Source organism: Microtus oregoni, unplaced genomic scaffold, assembly GCF_018167655.1.
Source record: "Microtus oregoni isolate MIOR12 unplaced genomic scaffold, Mior012 000081F_ref0000091, whole genome shotgun sequence".
Classification (NCBI taxonomy): domain Eukaryota; kingdom Metazoa; phylum Chordata; class Mammalia; order Rodentia; family Cricetidae; genus Microtus; species Microtus oregoni.
In genome coordinates, this window is record NW_024544541.1 from 5,285,465 (window position 1) to 5,310,956 (window position 25,492).

At 38.5% G+C, this 25,492-nt stretch overlaps 1 protein-coding gene across 1 annotated transcript; it reads right to left on the minus strand.

Moving 5' to 3' along the window:
• On the minus strand, nucleotides 1-24,029 carry LOC121441745 (vomeronasal type-2 receptor 116-like). Its single transcript, XM_041643028.1, is given in 5 exon segments — nucleotides 1-920; nucleotides 7,059-7,182; nucleotides 12,057-12,284; nucleotides 22,663-23,460; nucleotides 23,739-24,029. Coding segments are annotated over 5 exon segments (2,292 nt in total). The 5' UTR covers nucleotides 23,961-24,029.
• Between the last annotated feature and the right edge of the window lie 1,463 nt (nucleotides 24,030-25,492).

Consider the following 25,492-nt stretch of genomic DNA (forward strand, 5'->3'; position numbering starts at 1 on the left):
TTAGGAAATTGTTGTTCAGGAAGATGCTTTCTCCTTTAACTTTTTAAGAGAATTTCTTTCTGGTCTTAACAAAATTATATAGCACTTGGGGATAAAGATACACCCCAGCAAGCCTGCACCAGAGGCCAAGATGGAGAAGACCTCCACAGCCACCATGACCTTGCCCTTGGTGCTATGGTAGACAGGAAGAAAGGTGACCCAGACACTGCAGAACACCAGCATGCTGAATGTCAGCAACTTGGCTTCATTGAATGTGTCAGGGAGATTCCTGGCCAAGAAAGCCACAATGAAGCTCCCTAATGCAAGGGAGCCATGGTATCCCAAGACACAATGAAATGCAATCATTGAGCCCTTGCTACATACAATAATGATGTGACTGTGTTCACTCTTGGCATCAGTTTCAATAAATGGAGGAGAAACTCTCAGCCAAATTGCACAGAGAATAATTTGGATGAGGGTACAGATGACAATGATGAAATCGGATGCCCTTGGAATCAGGTAGAACCTCATCCTTCTTCCGGGTATTGTGACTTTGAAAGCCAGAAGCACAGTCACTGTTTTGGCCAACACAGTAGAAACAGCCACACTGAATACTACTCCAAATGTGATTTGCTGCAGGATGCACTTAGCTGCATTGGGATGGCCAATAAAGAGCAAGGGACACAGGAAACAAAAGATGAGTGAGACGAGCAAGCTGTAGCTGAGATTCCGGTTATTGGCCTTCACAAGTGGAGTGTCATGGTGCTTTATGAAGATCCCAAGAACCACAGATGTGAAGGCAGTGAAGCACAAGGCCATTAAGGTCAGAGCCATCCCCAAGGGGTCTTCATAGGCCAGAAAGCTCACAGTTTTGTCAATGCAATGGATGTGTTCTGCATTGGCATACTGGTCCTCTGGACACTTTACACACTGATCCACATCTGATGGAGAAAAAAACTATGATTAGTGAATCTTGAGCATTTTTCTTTACATTTTAATAATTATGTGTTGAAATGAGCATTGCAATATCTGCACTTGTGCTGAGGAGGACATTGAAAGATAATGCTGCATAGCAATACTTCCGTTTCACAATACTCATTCCTTATCTCTTCATGGAATGAATCCAAACAATCACTACTTTTTCTATTAAATGCGTGTTAATGTCATCATTTGTCATGTTATATTGAAAGATGGTTTTGGTAGAAAGACAGGAGATAGAGAATGAGGGAGAAGGGAACAGAACAAAGGAGAGAAGGAGTGGATATTTGGGCCAAGAAGACAAATCTTTCTCTGATTAGAGTAGAAACAGGTAATTTATAAAGGTAAAAGGGTTCCCTGATTTTAGGATAAAGTGTTAAATTGGATTATCATGTTAATTAGGACAGTCATGAAGGATTTTTGTTAGCTTGACCTCACATTTTGATATCTGGACAATGATAGTCAATCTCAGGTGGAGGAAGTGGATGATTAAGGCAATAGATCTTGGTGACTAGCTTTGAGAATGTCATTGTCTTAGGTTTCATATTGCTTTGAAGAGAAATGATGACCATGGCAACTCTTTTAAAGAAAAACATTTAATTGGGTGTCCTATAGTCATAAGTTCAGTTTATTATCATCATGTTGGGATATGGTTGTATGCAGATGGACCTGGAGTTATAGAAGGGGCTTTGAATTCTGTTTTTATCCATTGGTAACAGGAAGTAAACAGACTCACTGTGTGTTTCTTAAGCATATGTGAAACCTCATACTCTGCCTCCACAGTGTAACACTTCATCCAATAATACCATATCTTCTCCAAAGAGACCAAATAACCTAATAGGATCACTCCCCATGATGTCATGGGGGCAAATTTTATTCAAGCAACCATAGTAATCTAATGGTTTATAGAAAGGCAAATGGAATGTGAGAGAAGGACAGGGTTTGTTAGAGATATACCTGCCATGCTTGGGATGGCTACAGTCCTTCCAGAATCACTAATTTTATGTGCTTACATGTAAAGTATCAAAAGAGATGGTGAATATGAGGTCAGTTGGGTTTATATGGTGTAAGTAGGAGGGGGAAATGAGAAAGGAAGGTTATATAAATATAATTTTGATGTTGGAAAATGCAAACAAAATGAAATAAATTAAATAAGTTTGCCCTTAGCTGTGTCCTCATCTGATAGTAAGGATGCTCTATTCCTCAGTATGTTTCATAACAAGCAGCAACATGGCAGTTCCCATGAGTGGCAAGCAGTTGAGAGATCTGCCTCCAGGCTGCATCCCCACCCTTGATGTGAAACAATGGTTTGTATTCTGTCAATTATATTTTAAATAAATGTCAATTGGCCAGTAGCCAGGCAGGAATTATAGGTGGGACAACCAGACAGGAAGTAAAGGAAGGTCAATGACACCAGGAGAATTCTAGGAAGACAGAAGTCCATTCCTCTGCTGTCCTGGCCCAGCCACAGGCAGCAAGCAGGCACCTGAATATTCTCTCCTTGGCCAGTAATCCCATGTAACCTTAGAAGACTGCATAAGTACAAGTGCAAACTCAGCAGTTGAAGATCATGCATAGACAGGAGCCATACTAGATGAAAGAACAGACTACTTAGGCACTGCCATGACCCACACCTGTTAGAAAAACAGATGAGTAAATGCCAACACAAGAATACATTCAACAAGCGAAAGAGCATTATGTAAATGCTATTGATCTCAGCATTTCCTTCAACAGTAAGACCTGAGCATTCCAATACAGCTGAAACGCAAGAAAACAGTCTTCAAAATAACTTTAGAAAAATGGTAGTGGCTCTTAAAGGGGAAATAAAAAAATTCCCTTAAGAAATCAAAAAAAGGATAAAGAAAGTATTGGGAGAAATCAATAAATCCCTTAAAAAAAAAACAAATAAAGCCAAGAACAAACAGTCAAATAGGTAAAGGAAACAGTTCAAGACTTGAAAATTGAAATAGAACTATATACAAAACATAAACTGATGGAATTCAGGAAATGAAAAATATGGCTAAGTGAACAGGAACTACTGATTCAAACATTATGGACAGAATACAAGAGATGGAAGAGACAATCACAGATGTTAAAGATACAATGGAGGAAATAGATTCATAAGTCAAAGGAAATGTTAAATACAATCAATTCCAATCATAATATATCCAGGAAATCTGTGGCACAATGAAAAGACCAACCCTAAGCATAATCAGGATAGAAGGAGAAGAATCTCAGTTCAGAGACACAGAAAATATATTTAACAAAATAAAAAAAAAATCCCAACCTAAAGAAGGGCATGTGTATGAAGGTACTAGAAGCTTACATAATACCAAATTGGCTAGACCAAAAAACGGTCCCCTCACCCCATAATAATCAAACACTAAGCAAACAGAATGAAGAAAGAATTTTTTTTTCTGACTTACATATGTTTATTTAAAAACAGAAAAATGTGGTTATGGAGATAAAGCTGCCTCTTTATCCTACAACCATGAAGAAAGAATTTTAAGAGCTGCAGATGAAAAAGGCCAATAAACATATAAAGGCAGATCTATCAGAATAACACCTGACTTCTCAAAGGAGACCCTACAAGCTAGAAAGTCCTGGACTGATGTTTTACAGACAATAAGGGAACACAGATGCTAGTGCAGAATACTATGCCCAGAAAAACACTCAATCACCATATACAAAAAAAGCAATGTATTTCAAGACAAAATGAGATTTAAACAATACCCATCCACAATTTTCAATGCATCACTTTCCAGAGTCAGAAACTCAGTGAAGATCTTGTGAGAGTTCATTGAGTGAATCTGTGAAGATGAAGTCACATTTGTATTTTGAGATGATAGGATGTTGAGATTCCCAACCTGTGAGATACATGCCATGGAAAGCTGCATACAGGGAGTGGAACTAGCAAAAGAGAGACATGTATAAAAATTTTCAGGAATAGAATTAAGTAAGCTCATCTTAGTTTATGGTGTCCCAGCCTTGGTAGAGGAGTTGATCTAGACCAGGGACGTTTGCAGAGGCAGAATTGAGCCAGCAACCTGGGTCAGAGCAGAGCTGAGACGGCAAACTCCACAGGAGCAGGTACAGGGGAGCAACCACTGACCAAGTAGGGCAGAGCCAGAGACCACTGCAGAATCGGGCATAAATCTGGGACCTTCCAGGGAGTAGACATGACCCAGAACCCCTGCAGGTCTGTGTGTGAGTCTGGGATCTCTGAGGGAGTAGGCCTGAGACAGGTCCTCTGTGGGTCCAGGCACACCCAAGTCTGGAATCTCTGGAGGGGTAGACAGAAACCAGAGACCTTTGCAGGACAAACCCTGAGCCAGGGTCCTTTGCAGAAGCAGATCCAGACCAGGAACATTTACAGAAACAGGTCTGAGTTGTCAGCCTAAGCCAGAACAAGCCGGAGACAGCAAAATCCATGGGAGAGGGGATAACCCCAGAAGCGCTGAGTGACCTCCAGGAACACGGAGTGACCATTGGAGTAACTAGACCCATGGTAATGAATGTCCCACAAGGAACAACCATCTGAGCCTTGGATCCACTGGCACCTAGATTAATGACCAGAGTCACAGACAGCCCAAACCATACTATTTAGAATAAAAGATGAGTAGACAAGGTGAGGGCACATGCACCACCATAAAGCACAATACGCCAGTAAAATCCAGAGACCCTTCAACAGCAAGACAGATGAAGCAGAAGAAAAGGACCTAAAAAATAACTTCATTGGAATGTTTGAGACTCTTAAAGCAGAAATGAGACATTACCTCACAAAATGGAGGAAAAGACAGATAAAAAATTTGGAAGACATTAGCAAATCCCTTAAGAAAACCAGAAAAAAACAATCAAAAATATGTAAGAAACTATTCAAGACTTACTAACTGAAATATATACAATAAAAACACTCAGATTCAAACCGCCTCTGTGTTTGTTTCTGTTTGTCACCACCAAATCATATCCCACCTGGTCTTCCAGCACCCATGTCCCACAAGCTGGGTTGGTTGGTGGCAGGAGACTGTCAGTGAGACAAAATGGCAGTGTACAGAAACCAAGTGAAGATAGGGAGGAGGGATTATATGAGCAAGGGAAGTGTTGTGGGTCAATGGTCTGTACCCTGTCAATTTTATTTTAAATAAACACTGATTGGCCAGTAGCCAGGCAGGAAGTGTAGGTGAGGCACAGCAACAAGAATTCAGGGAAGAAGGAATTCTCAGTCTGCAGTTGTAACATGGTGCAGAGCAAGCAAGATGTGACTGTCTGGCCGAAAAAAGGCACTAAGAAACATGGCTAACATAGACAAGAATAATGGGTTAATATAAGTTATAAGAATTAGTTAATAAGAAGAGCATTAGATACTGAGACAATAGGTTAATAACTAATGTAGACCTCTGTGTGTTTCTTTGGAAATTAATGACTGAGGGAACTTGGCAGGACAGAAACCTCAGTCAACAGGGGAGGATAAAGATCATGACAGGGAAACCCACAGAAATAACTGACCTGAGCTCAAGGGAGTTCATGGAATCTGTACCAACACCTAGGGAGCTAGCATAGGACTCTCCTAGGCACTCTGCATGTGTCTAACTGTTGTGTAGGCTGGTCTGTTTATGGGATTCCTAGCAGTGGAGCCAGGATCTATTCCTGGCACATGAACTGGCCTTTTGGAACATATTCCCTGTAGTGGGATGGATTGTCCAATAAAAAAGGAAAGGTCTAGTTTCTGCCTTAACTTGGCATGCCAGGCTTTGTTGGCTTCCATGGAAGGCCTTATCATATCTGAATGGAGACAGGAGTGGATGTGGGGGAAAGAAGGGATTGAAAAAAGAGGAGGAAGGAGAAACTATCGTTGGTGTATGAAATAAATAAATGAAAAAACACCCACCATCTTATGAGCTTACTTAAAACAAGCTAGCAAATAAATAACAATGAAAACAAATGTAGAAGAGGAGCAGTAACTCTATCACTGAGGGTAGAATCCTCTCTACATATTTAGCATAAAAAAGCCCGACATCTTGATGCCATCAATTTGTGAACAGACAAGCTCCTTCCTTCTTCCTTTTCAGTGAGATACAGACCCAGAGCGTACTCAAGGGGGAAATAGATACAGATCTAGCACCATGAGGACAATAACAGAAGAATACTCAAGTAAGGGTGATAGCACAGTAAATGCCATTTACTCTTATGATTTTTTTCATTTAAAGCCAATTCATTAGATGTTGTTTATTACTTTGGTGTATCTTGTATGTCTGAGTGCATAGAGGCCAGAGGGTTGGCGAGGTCCTTCTGTTTATGTGTTGCTTTGATTGTATAATGAATGAAGGACTGCTTTGGGCCTGTGCAGGGAATAGAGGTAGGCAGGTAAAGCGAGGCAGAATGCTGGGAGAAAGGAAGCAGAAGGAGAGAGAAGCCATGGAGATGCTGCTAGGGACAGATGGTTGAAAACTTTACCCAGTAAGCCACGGCCATATAAATATGGCTTTATATTTATAATAATGGTATTTATATTCTACATATAAATAGAAATAGGTTAAATTATTATGTAAGAGTCACTCAATTAGAAGCTAAACGTAATGGGCCAATTAGTGATTGAATGAATACAGTTTCTATGTAATTATTTCAAGTCTGGGCAGTTGGGATGAACATGCAATCTCCGGCAACAGTCAGAAGACAGTTTCTAGGAGTTCATTACCTCTATTTATTACATGAGTCCTGGGGTTGAACTCATAATTAGCTGTAGTAGCAAGGGAATTAATTACTTTGCCATATTATTGGCCATTAATATGCTTTAAAGACTTTTATTTTATACAATCACTAGGAAGGACCTTGTTCAGATTTCTCTCACACTGCAGTTTGGATATCAAAACTGTTTCTTTGAGAAACTGACATATGCCATGAATTTTCAGTGAGTCAAAGATGTATGTCATAGCAAACAGTGTGACTTAAAGGGGCATTGATAGTGATCACATTCCAATAAATCTAACTTAGGAAAGGGGTATATTCTATCTGTGTAGCAGATTTTAGACCCTTTGATCATCCGTGTGTATGTTAGAGAGGATGATCAATGTGAAGGGTTTATCTTGGCAGGAAATACTCACTTGTCTCATTAGAAATTTCATTTTCTGGGCAAGGACTGCAATCAAAACAGCAGGCTACCATTCCCTCCTGCCTGAACTTTCTGAATCCAGGACCACAATCAGCACTGCACACAGAGGGTGGCATCTGAGGAAAATTAGACAAATGATGTTATCAGGAGATCTGCCTATTCATTATATAACTACTATAAATTACCTTGATAAAATATCAATAATTTTATATTATATATACCAAAGAGTGACCATATTTCACTTAGCATATTATGGAATGCCAATTTATGTGAAAGTGTAGAAACAATTTAATATAAAATTGATAGTGTCACATTGCTGGAAATTTAGGAAGAAGAATGAGTTGTTCACTCTGGACAAATAAACATGACAGAGCATGCAAAGAATTTTTTAAATTAATTTTTGCAACTTGACACAAAGTATATTTAAAATATAGAGGGAACCTTAACCAAAAAATTCATTCCATTTTATTAACCTGTAACCATAACTGCAAAACATTTTACTCATTGGTATTTGATGTAGGATGCTCAGTCCACTGTGGGCAGTTCTGTCCCTAGGCAGGCTGTATGAGAATTCAAGTGGAAGAAGCCAGTAAGCAGTGCTCCTTCAGGATCTGTACTTTAGTTGCAGTTTTCAGATTCCTGCCTTGTCTTCCCTCAACTCTAACCCATGAGTCAAACCAACCTCCCCTTCTCAGTTTGCTTATGGTCTGTTTAACCACAGCAATAGCATAGCAAGCTGGGACGAATGGAGAAATCAAATCTGAGATAGCACACATGAACTTCACTAAAATCATCCTGCAAAACATGACATAGTATAAAAAAAATAGAAAAAAGGCAGAGACTGACACATTTCTAGTGATGAAGTGCTGAGCTGATGTGCACTGAGCTAAAAGGTGGAGTGTTTCCTGAGAATAAAGTGCCTGACACAGGCTGCAGACACTGCAGAACATGGATAAAAGTTAAATAACTTGAAATTAATTGAATGATTTCTTAAAGTTTAAAATAAAATGCATTTTTAGCTGTCTTGGACTTGCTATGTAGGCCAGACTTGCCATAAAAAGACAGGGTTTTAACTGTCTCTGCCTCCCAAAAGTTTTGATTAATATATGTACCTCAACATACAACTGACCTAACTTAGGATTTTAATGGAAATTCTTGAGTTTCTCTTCATGTAGGATAATGTTGTCAAATGCTTTGCCACAGAAATCATTTTTAAAGTGATTGGGCTGGAAAATATTAATTAATCAAAAGAAAACCTGATTTAGTCAAGATGTGATCTTTCTTTTGTGTCTGTTTTTTTTATTTTCATTCTGAATGAATGCTGATATTATTATGTGCACTTTCTGCACATATTTGGATGATCCTCTAGTTGTATCCATGAGTCTGTATATGTGCCACGTTTACATCTGTATATGTTGAACCAAACTTGTATCTCTGAAATGTAGTCATCTTTACCAGAGGAGCAGATATTTCTGTTGTCTTGTTGAGGTTTTGTGCTTTTTTTGTTTAATTTTCTTTTTTGCAAAATGAGGTTGGATATTTACTTAATGGGTTATGGAAGGGTTATTGCCAATCTTGATGTTTATGTATTTTGACTAGAGAATGGGAAGATTAACAGTAAATTGGTATTGATAATTATTAACTAATTGTAATTGCTCATTGTTGTTATTGCAATATTTGATACTTTTAATAGTTGTTTATCTGTATGGTGTTCTAGTGCTGTCTTTATATACTTTGATCACTTGTGTTTATCTTATTTTTGAGGTTCTATTAGTTCTTCAGGCATCTTCCATAATAGTGTTAGAATGGTTGTGAATTCCAATAATTTGTGTTCATCACTGAATTTTGCTCTCTCTCTCTCTGTATTAGTTACGGGTTTTAGGAGTAACAAACTTACAGAACAAAACTGTCTCTGTTTCTGTCTCTATCTCTGGCTCTCTTCTCTATATATACACATATGCAATTTATTAGAATGTCTTGTGATCTAGCTAACCCAATAATTGCTGGATATGAATGGAAAGTTCAAGAATTCAACAACTTCTCAGTCCATGAGGCTTAATGCCTCAGCTGATCTCCATTACACACTGGAATCCCAAAGAAATACCCTTAATGCCAGTGAAATAATAAACTTGGGAACAAGCAGACAAAGAACAAATGTTTTCTTTTTTATTTCCTTATATGTGATTCCAGCAAAGGGTGTATCCAGGATAAGTGGTGGATTTTCCTAAATGAAATGATCTGGATTAAAGTTGTGTCTTCCCAACTGAAAATCCAGATAAAAAACTACTTTCCACACTTAAAAGATCTCAATTAATAGCAAGTTCTCTTTGTCTCTCTCGGTCTCTGTCTCTGTCTCTCTTTCAGTCCGTTGGCCTTCCTTTCTATATATCATACTTCTTTTCCTTTATTTTTTGTTTTGTTTTTAACTACAAAGTTTATCTTTCACCCTGGCTGTCCTGGATTTCACTGTGGAGACCAGGTTGTCCCCCACTTCAGAGATCGACCTACCTGTGCCTCAAGAGTTCTGTGATTAAAGGCATGCATCATTCCTCCTCTTTGTAAGGCGTTTATTTCCTATCTCAAAGATAAGATATGCATAAGAAGTGGATCGTCCCACTTCACATTAAGCAAAAATCCCTTTCAGTTTTGCTCTGCATATTTGGGTTTCATTGAATTCTAAATACTGTCAACTTGATACTCAAGAGGAGGCAACACAGTCTCCTTCATTTATGACAGAGAACTTTGTTGGGTAGAGTATTTGGGGTTTGGCAGTTATGAATCTAACTGCTTCAATTCAGAGAGTTCATGAAAAAATCTACTGTAATCCAGGTGGGGAATTTCTATGAAATGCACTTCTTCCCTGAAGCCTTCAACTTCTCTTTGTCCTGTTCGTTTTTTTTTATTTTTTAGTTTTTCGAGACAGGTTTTCTCTGTAGCTTTGGAGCCTGTCGTGGCACTAGCTCTTGTAGACCAGGCTGGCCTAGAACTCACAGAGATCCACCTGCCTCTGCCTCCTGAGTTCTGTTATTTTGAATTCAAAGTAAACTATATCAGGGGAAGGTTCTCTTCTGATATAATGTGGTTTGTATTTAAATGCCTCCTGTTTCTAGATAGCCACATGTCCCACAGTATTCTGGAAAGTCACTGTTACATATTATTGGATATACTGTTGATGATGCTTATGGTGTATCCTTCTCTTCTGGAAATAGGTTAAAAATTGGACACTTTAATTTTATCCTCTTGGTCTCACACATCTTTTATTTTTTTCTTATTTTTATCTTCATCATAGTTTCAGATCTCTATTTTCAGCCTGGTCTTTGAGACTTGCCACCCTGTCATCATCTTGAAGTATTCTGTTGGTGAGACTTTTCACTGATATTTCTAAATGATTTCATTTGTCTTTCCTTTCCATATTTTAGTTTGAATTTTTTTATTATTTTGTACCTTTCGGGATGTATCTGTCATATGCTCACACAGTTCCATATTGTGTGCAAGTTTTGTGAACTCCTTGCTTTGTTTGGCGGTTGTTTGACTTTCAATGTCATCTTTGAAGTTTTTGTTCAGTATATCATTGAACACACTCTTGTTTAAACTTCTGACTCTAATATTTGTTGCATGGATGTCTTCATAGTTTCTTCACTTGTTTGTGTATTGAAATTTGCATATCTAGGAGTATAGCCCTGGTTGCATAGTTCGTAATCCTCTGGATTCCTGCAGTGGATCTTTTCCTAATGCTCAAGGGAGGCTAACTTCCAACACATGTGAAACTCCATTGCTGCTCCCCGAATGGACATGTAGTTCAGTAGTTAACCCTCCAGATCAAATGTCCTTTTCCCTGACAATGACTCTCCTCATCACTCTGAGAAAGGATATTAACTGTAGATCTCATACTATCTGGGCAACCTGAGATAAAACTTCAGATGAAGCTTGAAGTCTCTCTTGAAATCAACTCCTTTAAAGTTCTAGCCACTTTGTAGTTTGGGAGTTTGATTGAGATATCCTAAAATCACCTTCATGAGAATTCTTATCTATAACATACATAGAACCCATAGAAGAATATATCATTTATAAATTTTCAAAAGCAAATTTCTTTACTACTAATACCTCCACACAAAGAGATAAGGAAACTAGATACACACTTGTTTGTTTTGGGTGAACTATGAAAGAATTCATGGGATCAAGAAATGTTCCTCTAGTGAGAAATTTCTTTTACAGTATAAGCTTCAGTGCTAGAGACATGGCTCAGCTGCCAATAACAATTGCTCCTCATGAGCAGATGCAAGATTCATTTGTAGTTCACCCTGTGTAGAACCAAGTTGTCTCCGGTTTCGTGGAAATCAAAAACATTTTTCTGACATACATATGCACCACACATTCCAGTACTGCACAGACTACATGCCGATAAAACTTATACCAACAGAAAAGAAAAAGACAGAAAGATAAAACAAGATTACAATTCATAAGGTTTCTAAATGGGTCAAAAGATGTTATGGCAATGCAGGGCTAGATGGATTCGTAATTTAGAACCTGTTGGCAAAAATGCTTAAAGCAAATTATATAATAAAAATGAATGATTGGCATATGTTTATTTTACTCATCTCTTACAATTAGCCTCGGTCTCTCAGCATCTGTGTCAGAGGTGCAGCAGAAAAGAGGAAAACCACTTTGTAGTTATCAGAATGGGACCAGCAGAATTGCTCTCAATTGCAGGAAATAAAAGTTAATAGTGGTAACCACCAGGTTGCTATTTATTTTAAAAGCTTGAAACATGTTCTGGTATGATAAAAATCACAGTTTACATGTATGAAATCCTGAAACAATTCATAAAATGTCACATCAAAAAAGTAAAAAGAAGAAACATTTTGCAGGAGGCTAAAAAATGACTCCTAAAGTGACAATCTATTTTTACTAAGTTACATGTAAGCACAAGTGGACCACGTGACAGTGTTCCTGCAGTGTAATGTAAATGAGCACATCACGTCAGACCTACCTGTCTACTTCCTGTGGCCCACTCTAGAGCGTCTTCATATAAATGGAGCTGTTGACCATGTGGGAAATATGGGCTAAACATTCCTATCTTCACCTTAAGTCCAAGACCATGTGGGAAATTCCAAATCTGGAAAATGTCATACTCCGGCTGCAATTTTTCTTTCTGGTTCATATTCACTCTGTCCCCAACTGGATTAGTGAAGTGGGTCTTCCTAAGTAAGGAGAACATCTGAAAGACAGGCAGCATTCTTTAGTGAATGTACCCTTCCTTAAAGTCAGAAAATATATTCTGATTTCATCTTTAATGCAACTTTCTTGAATGTCTCCAGGTGAGAAATCCAAATGAAAGCAAGTAGGTAAATGGAAATATAATAACAGTCCTAAAATTTTATTTTTTTCAGAGGAACTAGCAAACATAAGCACAGACATACATGAAGACAGCAATGGTAAGTATTAAATATTCATAAGCACATACATACAGACTCATATTCATACATAGATACATACATAATACAGGCACATACTATTTACACATACATACACCTGAACCCAAGAAAGAATATGAATATAGAGACACACAGAGACAGACTTCTGCACTCACACACAGAGAAAGAGAAACCACAAAAACAAACACAGGCCTATAAACATGCTCACAAAATCATAGATAAATATGCACAAGGAGACATACACAGATATAAACAGTCATGCAGGGAGACATTGACACAGACAAATTTATCCTCAAATGCAAAGACAGACAGAAACACATACAGAGGAACAGAAACACAGATACACATATGTACAACACATTCACCAAAACATGCTCATACACAGTAACACAAATACGCACAAGTGCAAGCACAACCACAAAAACCAAAAACAGACAAATCACACATTTTGGCACTTGTAGACACATGCACTGACAAATACACATAGGGAGATGAAGGTGAAGGCGTAAGTCACAAACAATCCCACACCAGTTTGGAATTATTATTAATAGAACAGTTATTTATTTAAAGGAGAAAAAACCTACAGAACACCATGCCAGACAACAGCCCTCTGCGCAATCAGGCCAGAAGTGGAGCAGGAAGTAAGAGAGAGAAAGGAGGGAAGTGGCCGCTTTTTTAAAGAGAGAGACCATGCCCCAGTGGGCTGGTATCTCAGCGGCTTTTGGCTGGAGGAGTGGAAGGACGTCCCCCTTTTGTTTAAGTAAGAGAGATCTAAACCTACTACGAAATTATATACAATAAGTACAAATATCGTATTCTAACTAGCTTAGGTCTTGTATAATATTAACTTGGCCAAGTCATGAGAGAAAAGTAACTGCATTTATATAGTCTTCAATCCCATCGAAGATCTGAGGAGGGAAATAATGTTACCTGGGTAATTAGGAAGTTCAGTAAAACAATTTCCAAAACATGCAACAAATCACAGAGACAACTAGCTACCTGGGCAATCACCCAAAGTCACGTTTGCAGCATTGAAGCAACCAACTTTGGCTAAGGCCTAACACAACTGACATACCATTTTCTAAAGCAAGCAACTTTTCAAAACTATCTTACCCTGTCTTGGCAGGATATGACAGTCCTGTTTAATCCATTGATGCACGCTCTGTATCTCTGTCAGTGGTTGAGGTATGGGCATTTCTTTGCCCAAAGGCCAGTTCTGCCAAAAAGAAAGGCTCCAGGTGGAGTGTCTTTGGTGCTCAACATTCTCTCGGGAATAGATCGGTGCTGCCAGGAGCAATTGTATCTCACTATCACGAAGCTCTGAATTAGATTAAAGACCATTTTCTGCAGCTCTTTGAAGAGGTTGAAGATTATCTATTTATACTGAGTATAATCTCTATGTATCTAAAGAACCTGATTAGTCTAATTTTAAATGACAAACTTAGATGACTATTGATCTATATAATTCTCAATATCTATCTAACTTAAAGACTAAGATAATAAACAACTGTGTAACAAATGAGGATTGTAGTAGTGGGGTGGTGGGGCTGCATCCCCAACACCCCAGCCACCTGCTAGCTTATGCCCAAAATAACAACACACAAACTGTATTCATTTAAACACTGCTTGGCCCATTTCTATCTAGCCTCTTCTAGACTAACTCTTGCACCTGGACTAGCCCATTTCTAATATTCTATGTAGCACAGCTAGGTGCGCTTACCGTGAAGATTCTAGCCTACGTCCATCCTGGGTTGGAGCTTCATCGCATGTGTCTGCCCAGGAGCCGGGAGCATGGCGTCTCTCTGAGGCATCTGCCCCCGAGAGGAGAGCTGTGGAGTCTGAGCTCACTTCCTCTTCCTCCCAGCATTCTGTTCTGTTTACTCCACCTACCTATGTTCTAACCAATAAAATCGGCCAAGGCAGTTTCTTTATTAGCCAATGACCTTCCTCCATCAGAGGATATTGACCTCCAAATATAAACAATGTACAAATATGCATTGTAATATGGTATATATATATATATATCAATACACAAACAATATATAAGTATCTTCATCAGAGGTAGAAATGTATACTGCAATATGGTAAATATATACTATATATATCAATACAATATATGTCAATATATAAAAAAAATGTTTTAAACAGAGGTAGAAACATGCATGCATACAATAGTCAATTTAATTTAACTTTGTATCTATATAAGAATCGATACCACCGGGTGGTGGTGTCGCACACCTTTAATCCCAGCACTCGGGAGGCAGAGGCAGGTGGATCTCTGTGAGTTCGAGACTACCCTGGTCTACAAGAGCTAGTTCCAGGACAGGCTCCAAAACCACAGAGAAACCCTGTCTCGAAAAACCAAAAAAAAAAAATCGATACCAATATATTTGTCTCAAAACAATAACTCACAAGTACCAACAAGTACCAATCTATTATCTCATTATCCCTCTTTTTTTTCCAAATGATCCCTGAGCTTATAAAATTCCTCCCCCAACCCTCAATCATATACTAATTATAATCAACCCCTAAATGATGTCCCTAACCCAAGGGCAAACTTTACTGGGAGAGGGGATGTTGTCCTCTAGAATTACTTCCAGCCATCATGGGGGCGACTTTCTTTCTGTTCTTTCTGGGGGATCCTGTGAAAGTAAAATAATAGTAAAATTTCAAGATCAATGTCTTTTAAAATTGCAAATAGTCTCTGAGTATTTTGTGGAGGTCTGGCCAGAATGTTGTACAAGATGTGCACCATTACAGCTAACCAAGTTGGAACTGTCTTGTGCAGCTGGTACCCAAAACAGGTCTTCTAGTAGTGCTATCAGTATCATGATGTTATATCAACCAGGTGGAGTTGTTGTTATGGGGCCCCATCTTTTTCCTGGAAACTTCAAAGGTCACTGCAGGAGAAACTCATTGTTCATTGTGAAAAACTTAAACATTAATCATACAGACATATATATACATATATATATATACATATATATATATTCAATGAAAGGCATGATAGATATATTTGATGAAAAGTATGATAGATATGAAGAAAAGCAAAGATGTTTTCTAAACTCATATTTCTTTCTGTCCCATATCATGGCTCTTGACATGAGACAGAAACTCCAGAAACTCTGGGTTTTTCTCTTACCAACAGGCTTGGAATTGGAGAGGGTCTGAGCCATAGTCCAACTTCAAAACCAGCTCAATATATTAATAAATAAATGAACATTAATACATATTTAAATATAAGAGTAGAATAATTTTACTTATGAGACCTGTTTGATTTTCTTGCCCATTCTTATTGGGTTGTAAATAGTTTCCATCTGTCAGTATTCAAACATCCAGGGTCCCTTGAATTCTTTGAAGATGAGTGTTTTCCTGCAGAGATAAGAAGAGAACCCTGCCCCCGTACTATATGTTTTTCTTACCACCTGTTTGAATATCATCATTGTGGATGAGCTGTCATTTCTCCTTTCCAAGAGGTTTCTCCTCTTTAAATCGAAACTTTATTAATTTTGATGGTATCCACAATTTTTCTTCCCCTGTGAAAACAAGAGCAAAACCCCTTCCCCAATGTAGCACATCTCCTGGCTTCCATTGAGAGGTCAGCACATCTTTGAAATAAATTGGTTGATTTAGTTCAGCAGACTTTCCATTATCCAATGTCTTTCTGCTGCTGTCGTTCCTTTCTCATTAGCATTAAGAAAATTCAAGGTTAATAAAGCATTATGCAATCTATTTCTGGGGGTATTTTCTGTCCCTTTCTGTTTGTTCAGCATGTCCTTTATAGTACGATTTGATCTTTCTATAACTGCCTGACCTGTAGGATTATTTGGTATACCTGTAATATGTTTTATATTATAATAATCAAAAAAGCATTTCATTTTCTTAGATACACATGCTGGACCATTATCTGTCTTTATTTGTGTAGGTGTACCCATGATGGCCATAACTTCCAATAAATGTGTGATTACTGAATCAGCCTTTTCTGAGCTCAGGGCAGTAGCCCATTGAAAACCTGAATACTTGTCTATGGTGTGGTGTACATATTTTAATTTACCAAATTCCATAAAGCAGAACACATCCATCTGCCAGATTTCATTTCTCTTAGTACCCTTTGGGTTACTCCCTGCAGGCAACGGTGTTTGATTATAGAAAGAATAAGTAGGACATCTCTTTATAATGTTCTTAGCTTGTTGCCATGTAATGGAAAATTCTTTCTTTAGGCCTTTACTATCGACGTGATGCTTTTTATGAAATTCTGAGGCCTGCAACACGCTTCCAATCAATAATTGATCAATCTCAGTGTTGCCTTGTGCTAGAGGACCAGGCAGACTTGTATGGGACCGGACATGTGATATGTACATCGGAAAAAGCCTGTTCCTGATTATGTCTTGTACCTGGATAAATAATGAAGTCAACTCTGTGTCATCTGGTATAAATTCAGTGGTTTCAATATGCAAGATAACTCTTTCTGCATATTGTGAATCTGTAACTATATTAAGAGGTTCTTTAAAATCCCTTAGCACCATAAGAATGGCATATAATTCTGCATTCCGGACAGAATTATAAGGGCTTTGTTCCACCTTACTCAATTCATCTGACTTGTAACCTGCTTTCCCTGATTTATTTGCATCAGTATAGAATGTATGGCCTCCAGTTATTGGAGCATCACATATAATTCTAGGAAGAATCCAAGAAGTTCTCTCTCTCTCTTTTTTTTTTTTTTTTTTGGTTTTTCGAGACAGGGTTTCTCTGTGGCTTTGAAGCCTGTCCTGGAACAAGCTCTGTAGACCAGGCTGGTCTTGAACTCACAGAGATCTGCCTGCCACTGCCTCCCGAGTGCTGGGATTAAAGGCGTACACCACCATCGCCCGGCTAAGAAGTTCTCTTTATGAGGTTAACTCTACCACTTTTGGGATAGTTGCTATTAATTTCTCCCAAAAAATTAGCACAAGCTCTTTGCCATGATTCATTGTCTTCCCATAACTTTTTTATTTCTTTTTTTTATATTTATTTATTTATTTATTATATATACAATATTCTGTCTGTGTGTATGTCTGCAGGCCAGAAGAGGTCACCAGACCTCACTACAGATGGTTGTGAGCCACCATGTGGTTGCCGGGAATTGAACTCAGGACCTTTGGAAGAGCAGGCAGTGCTCTTAACCTCTGAGCCATCTCTCCAGCCCCCCAACTTTTTTATTTCTTTAGTAGTAAAAGGCACTATAATTTCTGCTGAGTCTATACCTGCTAGTTGACGAAGTCTCAGCTTACCTTTTATAATTAATTCAGAGACTTTTTCCACATAAGTTTTTAATTTTTTACTTGGCTTATTAGGTATAAATATCCACTCTAAAATAATATCTTCCCTCTGCATTAGAATCCCTGTAGGAGAAATTCTGGAAGGCAATATGACTAGGATGCAGCTAAGATTTGGGTTCACCCTATCCACATGTGCCTCCTGTAATTTTTCCTCAATCATTGTCAGTTCCTTTTCTGCTTTGGCTGTCAGTTGTCTTGGACTATTCAAATCTTTATCACCATCTAAGGTTTTATTTAAATGAACTATTAGATCAGGTGTTATCCTAATAGCTGGTTGTAAACTGGAAATGTCTCCTAACAATCTTTGGAAGTCATTAAGAGTCTTTAACCAGTCTCTTCTAATTTGTGCCTTTTGCGTTTTAATTTTCTCTAACCCTATTCTGAAACCTAGGTAATTAATAGAGTTTCCTCTTTGAATCTTTTCAGGGGCAATTTGTAATCCCCACCTAGGCAAGACTTTCTTTACTTCTTCAAACATCCTTTCTAAACTATCTTTATTTGAATCAGATAACAAGATGTCATCCATGTAATGATAAATGATGGACTTGGGGAATTGTTTATGAATTATTTCCAATGGCTTACTTACAAAATATTGGCACAATGTAGGACTATTGAGCATACCCTGTGGGAGGATAGTCCATTGATATTATTAGGCTGAGAATTATTATAAGTAGGCACTGTGAAGGCAATTTTTTCTCTATCATTTTCTTGTAACGGTATAGTGAAAAAACAATCTTTCAAATCAATAACTATAAGAGGCCATCCTTCTGGTAATAGAGAAGACAAAGGAATTCCAGATTGTAGTGGGCCCATAGGTTGAATTACCTTGTTGACAGCTCTTAAATCTGTCACCATTCTCCATTTACCAGATTTCTTTTTTACCACAAACACAGGAGAATTCCAAGGGCTGGTTGATTCTTCAATATGGTGAGCATCTAGTTGCTCTTGCACCAGCTGTTCCAATGCCTGTAATTTATCTTTAGCTAGAGGCCACTGTTTGATCCATATTGGCTTCTCAGTTAGCCATTTTAAAGGTAGGGCTGTTGGTACCTCTAAAGGTTTGGTATTTGGTGTATTTTCTTGTACAGCCTGAATGATTGGTGACCTTTTTTCATAATACCTCATCATATCTTTCCCAGAATTATGAGTTCCTGGAACTACAGGAATGTTAATCTGGGTATTCCATTGCTGTAGCAGGTCATGGCCCCATAAATTTATTGCAATATTGGCTATATATGGCCTTAGTTTTCCTATTTGCCCTTCAGGCCCTATGCATTCAACCCATCTTGTGCTTTGTTTTACACAAGATAGGGTTCCAATTCCCAGGAACTGAATGTCTACCTCTTGAAGAGGCCAATTCAGATGCCAAGATTCTGGAGTGATGATACTTACATCCACACCTGTGTCTAATAAGCCTTCAATAAAAGTGCCATTTATACAGCCTCTTAGCTTTGGACTTTGATCGTTAATAGAAGTCTGCCGAAATATACGTTTACTCTGTCCTACTGGGTTTTTTGTCTCATCCTCCACGTGTAGTTCATCATTTAGACCAGTATTACTTTTTACAGCAGAAATTGGAGCTTTTAATTTTCTTGGTGAGGCATATTCTCCACTGTGACTGGGAATGACTGGGCCACTGTTGGCTTTGGGGGCCTGCAAGTGGCCCCTCAAGGAGTTTCCTGACGATATCAGGTTGCCCTGTCTGTCTGTTGTTGACCTGCATTTGTTGGACCAATGCTGGCCTTCAAAGCATCTCCTACATATACTTGAAGGCCGAGGTCTCCTATTTTTGTCATTCCCAGAGGAGATATTATTCCTCGAAATTCTTTGCCTGCAATCCCTTTTCAGATGTCCTATTTTACCACAATTAAAACACCTGGCAGTTTGATGTCTCCTCATTGCTTTGGAAATCGCTTCTCTTACCCAAGGTTCATCATTATAGCTAAACATCTCAACATTCATCATATGCTGAATCCATTCATCCATAGTTGCCGATCTAGACTTTAAAGGCCCAATTATCTTTTGCAATCTATGTTTGCATTCTCAAAAGCTAGAGATTCAAGGAGTATTCATCTAGCTTCTGGGTCTGTTACCCCTATGTCCAGAGCCTTCATTAATCTTTGCAAAAACTCAATAAAGGGTTCTCTCTGTCCCTGCCTAATCCTGATATATGATTCAACCCTTTTTGCTGGATCTTGTATCCTATTCCAAGCATTTAAAGCTGCTTGGTGACATAGACACAGTACTTCTTCATCATAAAGAGCTTGAACCTGTGGATCAGCATATTCTCCTGCACCAAGAATTTGATCTTGGGAAACCTCCACACCTTTTGCTCTTCCTTGCTGTTCCATATGTTTGGATTCTTCTCTGAAATAGATTCCAAACATCAAGGAACGTACATTTTCTAAAACTGCAGACACTAACTGATGTAAATCATGGGGGTTTAGCTCTAGCATTAGAAGCCCAAGTCCTTATCATTTCCCTAACATATGCAGAGTGCAAGCCAAAATTAACAATAGCTTGCTTAATTTCTTTCAAATCATTCATTGCTATTGGCGTCCATCTACCTTTTTTGACTCCCTTTGAGCCTTTAGAAGTTGACGCTTTGTCAGAATTAAGCATAGGGTATGTCGCTAAGACCCTGGATAAGCCAGTTCTAATAGCTGGTGGCGGCATTGTATCCTGTCCTTGTGCCTCCTTACTCTGTTCACCAGCTCCAACAATTTCTTCAATCTTTTAAAATCTTTTTATCATTGTCTCTCTTATATCCTGAATCTCCTGACCTGTATATGTTACTAGTGATTTCACTGAGGTATCAATTTTTTGGTCCCCATTCTGCACTTGTGATTCCAAAGCTTTAATTTTTTCCTTCAAAGATGACATGTCCTCCTTAAACTTTTCTTGTATATCATGTAGATTCCCATCTTGGAGGTACATTCTGTCTGTTACCTTATCAAAACTTTGTGATAACGTCTGAACGTCAAATTCAACAGCCTGAATCCTTTCAGGTAACTTTCTAGTACCCTTGGATATGGAGGCAATTTTGTCTATTATAGTATCCACTTGTTCAGATAACCTCTGATTTTCAATAATTTTAATCCTGTCAATTAGTTGTTCATTATTAGTTTGTAAAGATTCTATCGTTCTTAGGAGTGCCATATTCTTCTGTTCATTATTAGTCTGTAAAGATTCTATCATTCTTAAGAGTACCATATTCTTCCTTAATGATAGAATATGCAAAAGAAAACTGAAACCTAGTAACAAGCAAATTATGTTATCCCCATAATCATATAAACCTTGTATGATGTAATCCGTTGTATTAGTAAACAAAGCAGTAAAATTTGCATTAGAAACAAAAACTGCCATATTACCTATTATCCAGCAGGTGGCGCTGTTGCCGAGTCACGATGAAAACGGGGTCCTGTTTCAGTGTCTGCCTTAGTTGATGTTAAAAACTAGAAAATGCGAGTTTCTTAACAAAGTAAATGTAATTAAATCAATTCCATAGACGGAACCAGAAACCCAGAATCGAGGGGTAGAGAAGAGCAACCTGGAAGCCACTTATGCCTCCACATGACAGAGTCGCCCCGAGGGGTTGCAGCTTTTGGCAACTGCTTGTGCTCTGGTTCGCGCCACTCAAGCGCTGCGCTTGCAAGGGAGATTTAACAACGACTCAGAAAAGAGCAAACTACACGGGCCTGTGGAGTTTAAATCCACGTGGGGAGGCAAACGATAGGGTGCGTGGGGACTTGAAGTCAATCTGAGGTGTCTAAAGGGAAAATATAAAAAACTGCAGCAAGAAAAGATACTGCTTGATAATTTATGTTAAACTGCTGGCTCCACACAAAAGGCACAGGCCGCAAGGCACAGGCCATGGCTGAGGGAGGGAGGGCTCACACCAAGCCGAGCTGGCGGCAGGCAGCTGAGAAGGGGAAGGGGGGGTCCTAAAACCAAACGTTGGGTGCCAGATGAAGGTGAAGGCGTAAGTCACAAACAATCCCACACCAGTTTGGAATTATGATTAATAGAATGGTTATTTATTTAAAGGGGAAAAAACTTACAGAACACCATCCCAGACAACAGCCCTCTGCGCAATCAGGAAGGGAGTCTAGTCACCAGAAGCGGAGCAGGAAGTAAGAGAGAGAAAGGAGGGAAGTGGCCACTTTTTTAAAGAGAAAGACCATGCCCCAATGGGCTGGTATCTCAGCGGCTATTGGCTGGAGGAGTGGAAGGACCTACCGCAACAGAGAGAGACACACAGAAACCCACCCATAGAGAAACACAAAACCAATTTATTCTCACTTATCAAGACAGGCTGATATGCAGATAGATATAAACACATATTTAACATCCAATCAACATACCCAGAAAGAACAGAGAAACCTACAATCATCCACCCATCCACTATAAGAAGCATCCATTCACATACACTTGAGTTTTCCAGAGCCCCGAGTTGGGACAGAATCAGTTTAGAACACCTGTGCAAATGATGCCCTACACTAATTACAACATATCTGACAATTAAAGAACAAAAGCTCATCTTTTTATCATGGACAGGATTAATGAAGAAGATTCCTATGCTTCCAGTATTATAACAGGGGTGAAGATAGTCAGGTGCTCTATAACAGAATCACGGGTTTTCATTGAGAAATTGTGTCTCCCACCCCACAACGTTTGCATTTGAGATTTTCCCAAACCTCTAAATTTACTTCCTCAAGAGGAAAAAATGTTCAAAAATCTTTCCAAATGGGGAAATATATCCTAACCCACTAGAATGGGACAGCTGAGACTGTAATAAAGACTGATATAGAAAACAATGAATACTATCAAATAGAAATATCACCTTCAGGCAGTTAGGCAAGTGTACTTCCTGATTGCCCATTGGCTGAAGTAGCATCTCATGGTAGACATGGGCCATAGTATACACAGCATTGTATATGTCATAGCTGTCATCACTAAAAGCCATGTCGAATGTCTGTGCAATCAGCCATTCCAGTGAGCTGTTGGATGAGCAGTTCCTCAGTGTCTTACACATAGAAGCCGAGATCCCACAGTTAAAGTTCATCCACTCCAGCCCTGCCAGGTATTCATCTGAGTATTTGAGAGGGTTCACTGTCTGGATAAAATTTTTAAAACCAGAAATCTCAGCATGGTGGTGTGCAAATGCTAGAGTCCCATGGAACAATTCAGGCAAGGAGTCACTCTTACTTGTAGTGACATCAAACTGCGAGGTGGTGACCCAGATTCTCTGTAAACCTTGAGATGTCCATATTCTAAAGCTGACAGATAGAGTACTATCTGTTTCACCATAAATGATAACAACATTTGAGGATGACGTCAAGATTTGGTTATAATACACTTCAGCTCTTGACATGTACAAATGAATGTTGAGCGGAATCATGTTCACAAAGGCAAAGCAGAGTATATTTTTTTCCATCTCTTTTCTCAAATATGAGAAAAATTGGATACCCTGATCATTGTCTGAGATGGTCAGCCCAATCCAGTTCCAGCTGAAGTGAAGTATGAGGGAGACCATGGCCAGAGGTAGAGATGTGTCCTCAGGGGCCATTTGATACAGAAAAGGAAATTGTACATGATCACTCAGGATAGGATGGAAGGGTCCGTAGGTAAGCTGAAGGAACTAGGAAACAGAGTAGCATGAGGTAGCATGCACTGCTAAAGACTTGTTAAACACACTTTTCGGCAAAGAGTTCTAAAACACCCTCTTTCTGTTACATCTTCCCTCATCTAAATTATAAACTGTAAATACAGAAGTCCCCTAAAGTGTCTGAATAGTACCCAAGGACTAAACAGTTTGAAATAAGTGTAGGCCTCTCCTTCTCACATTTTTCTTAGCACCTGAGAATGGCAACAAGGGAGACAGGATTTCTTGCAAACTCACACCACACAAAAGCTTACCTGCTGAGGAAGGAAGCTGTCCATGACTTTCCCATCCATAGAAGATACTACCGAGTTTGGTCCTGTAATCATAACTATACAGGTCTTCAATTTCTTACAGTGATAATTAGGATACATATAATCAGTATCTTGAATATGGTGAGTATGATAATATTGAAGGCAACTGCGATACTGTTGTATAGTCTTACACCCCCTTGACAAAATTTCAAATTGTAAAGACATATTTGGTAAAAGATCAGGGTCCCTGTTGACTTCATCCACGGAAAAAATTAAAGCCAATACAAACTGATAATTTTCCTTTGGTGTTCTGTAAAACGATACAGTGTTTAATGGGACAAAGACCTACAGAAAATCATGTGCAAAGAATACAAGGACTATCTGTACTGAACGATATTCCCAACCACCCCCAATGTTTGAAATCAATCTTCTGTGTTGTGATGTTCAGATGACATAAGAAACTGGAAGCTTGAAAAACTTTAAAATTTTATGAGAATGCATCTCCAGTAAAGAAAATGTGCCATCGTCATCTTTCACAGAAAACCTTGTCCATCTCTGTTTTTTGAGTGCGTGCTCAAAAGGTAAAGATAAGGCCACAGACTTTGACCAAAGAGTAAAACTGGTCATGATTTAATATTTAAATTATTGAACAAGAAAGATGCACATGATGTGTGAACCATTGAATTTACTGTATTTTCTGTGAAATTAACTGAATTGGCTAAGGCAGTCAAAATGTCTGATGAGTGTAAAGTAGTATGAACAATATTTGGCTCTTCTGCTTACAATTAGTTATAATCAGTGGGCGATATACTTAACATATTCCATCCTACCCATCTTCATCTTTTTGTTTCTTGTTTATCTTTTTCAGAAATAAAATCTTTTTTAAGATATATTTTTAAATGTATTCAAATACCAGAGATGTATTTTGTAAAGATGTATGTCTGTATGCATCTGTGTATATGGACAGTATTAATGCACATTTAGGCCATAAATAATGAATGGATTCCATGGTTTTGAATGATGTTTTGTTGTAGACTAGACTCGCCTCAAAGGCATTGGGCTATACCTGCTCCAGATACTGAGTGAAGAAATTAAGGGCATGTACTTCTTTCCCAATATTGTTCACCTATTTTATGTTTACACCACTATACCATATCCTCAGTCTGGGTGTATCTGACCAACATAAATATTCTTCTAGGAAATATCTTTCCAGATATCTTTCCAATTGTTATAAAAGGAGCAGCAGGTCGCTTCCAACCACTCAGCTCCCCACTAGCTTTACCAGAAATAATTACACGGAAATTGTATTCATTTAAAAATTGCCTGGCCCATTAATTTAACCTCTTACTGGCTAGCTCTTACATGTTGATTCAACCCATTTCTAATAATCTGTATCGCCACTTGACTATGGCTTACCAGTATGAGTATAGCCAGCGTTCTTCTCAGAGAGAAAATGCATGGCGTCTTCCACACTGCCTTCTTCCCAACATTCTGTTCTGCCTACTCTGCCCACCTAATTTTCTGCCCTATCAAAAGGCCAAGGCAGTCTTTTTATTCAACCAATGAAAGTAACACATAGACAGAAGACCCTCCTACATCATCCAATTACAATAACAATAGCATCCTACTGGGATTTATATATGCCAGCATTACATGTTTCCAAAATAGAAGACCTTAGTTGTAAAGTGTATGGAAATTATTTATGGAGTTTCATGTAATAACAATGGGTAAGTAGTCAGTTGGAAGAGATTGATACC